The 2,161-nt window shown below is 33.9% G+C and overlaps 1 protein-coding gene across 1 annotated transcript; it reads left to right on the forward strand.

The window, feature by feature from the left end:
• Positions 1 to 257: 257 nt before the first annotated feature.
• Positions 258 to 1,871, forward strand: LOC122723853 (GDSL esterase/lipase At5g03980-like). The gene is made up of 5 exons (XM_043957747.1): positions 258 to 662; positions 749 to 961; positions 1,073 to 1,212; positions 1,299 to 1,572; positions 1,654 to 1,871. The coding sequence occupies exons 1-5, from the start codon at positions 404 to 406 to the stop codon at positions 1,869 to 1,871; spliced, it is 1,104 nt and encodes a 367-aa protein (XP_043813682.1). The 5' UTR covers positions 258 to 403.
• Positions 1,872 to 2,161: the final 290 nt, after the last annotated feature.

The raw sequence follows: 2,161 nt of genomic DNA on the forward strand, positions 1-2,161 counted from the left end.
GTTTTGAGGGATTCGAAAGTTATAAGATATATAATCTAATATTTTCAAGATTATGCGTTGACATTGCAATGAGTTGTTTCATAATATGACTATGAATAATTTATTTTATATTACAGGTGTTTTATATGTATTAGGCCATCAGATTTTAGCATGGAGTGATTTCTTCACAGAATCCTAGTCCAACTATAACTTCTTTTTTTTTTTTTTCTGTCGAAAGTCCAACTATAACTTAATCTCGGATTTCATATCCAAATAGGATGCAAAGATCAGGACAGAACCAAGTCGTATTTGACTTCTGATTTCTATCTCTGCATGGACTTCGTATGACCATAAATAGATGCAATTGTTTTCACTCTAGTTTGCCAAAGCCAGCAATAGTTGAAACTCTTTATTCTCTACAGCCATGGCTTCCTCCAAGCTTCTTTTCCCTTTGCTTCTCTGTTCCGTTTTCCTTTTTCTTCTTCTGCCTATATCTAATGCTCATCTTCTCAAGGCTTGTGAGTTTGAGGCCATATACAACCTTGGGGATTCAATTTCTGACACTGGCAATTTGATCCAAGAGGACCCTGCTTCTGTTTTTTCTAGACTTCCCTATGGCCAAAACCTGTACAGGAATCCAACTGGTAGATGCTCCAATGGCTTGCTCATTATTGATTTCATTGGTAAGAAACCACTATATTATTTCACGTTTTATATGCTCTTTTGTGTGCGCTTAAGATAATTATTGCACTTGTTTGTATTTTGACAGCAAAATCAGCTGGTATTCCACTTCTTGAAGCATATTTGAATGCTAGTTCCAGCAAGACACATGGCGTGAATTTTGCAGTTGCTGGCTCTACTGCATTGCCTGTGGAATTTCTTGCAGAAAAAGGAGTGATTGCCCCTGTCACCAATAGTTCTCTTACCAAACAACTCAACTGGATGCATACCCATTTCAATACAACCTGCCATAGTTCCAAAGGTCACTATATATTACTGATGCATCATACTTTATAATAAGATAAATTATTTATTGAACTTATAACTATGCTTACTATTGTCTTATCCTTCTTATATTTTACAGAATGTGTAGAGAAACATAAGAGATCTTTGTTCATGGTTGGGGAGATTGGAGGCAATGATTATAACTATGCTTTCTTTCAAGGCAAGAGTATTGATGAGTTGAAGTCCATGGTATCTGATGTTGTTAAAGCTATCAAAGAAGCTGTTATGGTTAGTTAATTTTCTTCAAACATAGAGTAATTGATTTCTTCTGTTCATCTTTTCATTACCTTAAATTTCCTACATGTTTTCTGTAGAGGGTTATTGGATTTGGTGCTGCTCGGGTTATTGTTCCTGGGAATTTTCCAATCGGTTGCATGCCCATATATCTTAGTGGATTTCACTCCAATGATTCTAGTGAATATGATGAATTTCATTGCCTCAAAGGACTGAATAACTTTGCAATGTATCACAATGAGCAACTCCAGCAAGCAATTAAAGAATTGCAAGAAGAGAATCCAAAAGTGAATATAGTATATGGGGATTACTACAATGCCTACAAGTGGATTTTGAGTAAAGCTGCATTGCTTGGTGAGTTTTTGAAGTCTGCAAATTGTGGTTTAACATAACATTAACTACTGAAACTAACGTTGCGTTGCTTCATGGAAACAGGGTTTGATCCAAAATCACTGCAAAAGGCTTGTTGTGGGAGTGGAGGTGATTATGATTTTAGTCTTAATAGAATGTGTGGGGCTCCTAACGTACCAGTTTGTCATACACCTCAAGAACATATCAGTTGGGATGGAGTACATTCAACTGAAAAGGCCTATTTCTTCATGGCTCGATGGATCATTCGCAACATCTTCCAAAAGCTTAAGTGCATAGCTTGATTATTTCATAAATTTATATACTAGTTTGAAAGTTTGTCATTTAATTTAGTTTGTGGCTTTTAATTTTAATGGAAAGAAATTCAGTTGGTTAACATTTTTGAGATGTTATATCTATCAATATTAATTCTTATGTTGCTTATATATGCTATTAGCAATTCTTATATATGCTAGTTTTGGTTCCAATTAAATCTAAATTTTGAATCGTCAATGCAATTTTAATTCGAAAAAATTTTTAATATAAAAATAAATAAAAAATAAAGAAATAAATATAGATATTAAATATTATCAAA

The sequence above is a fragment of the Manihot esculenta genome, chromosome 6 (genome assembly GCF_001659605.2).
Source record: "Manihot esculenta cultivar AM560-2 chromosome 6, M.esculenta_v8, whole genome shotgun sequence".
Classification (NCBI taxonomy): domain Eukaryota; kingdom Viridiplantae; phylum Streptophyta; class Magnoliopsida; order Malpighiales; family Euphorbiaceae; genus Manihot; species Manihot esculenta.

What these genes read in the sequence shown, in the direction of transcription:
- LOC122723853 (XM_043957747.1), top strand. Translation starts at nt 404, where the DNA reads ATGGCTTCCTCCAAGCTTCTTTTCCCTTTGCTTCTCTGTTCCGTTTTC. An exon ending in AACCTGCCATAGTTCCAAAG is followed by an intron (nt 962 to 1,072) that starts GTCACTATATAT and finishes CAGAATGTGTAG; the next exon opens with AGAAACATAAGAGATCTTTG. An exon ending in CTATCAAAGAAGCTGTTATG is followed by an intron (nt 1,213 to 1,298) that starts GTTAGTTAATTT and finishes TGTTTTCTGTAG; the next exon opens with AGGGTTATTGGATTTGGTGC.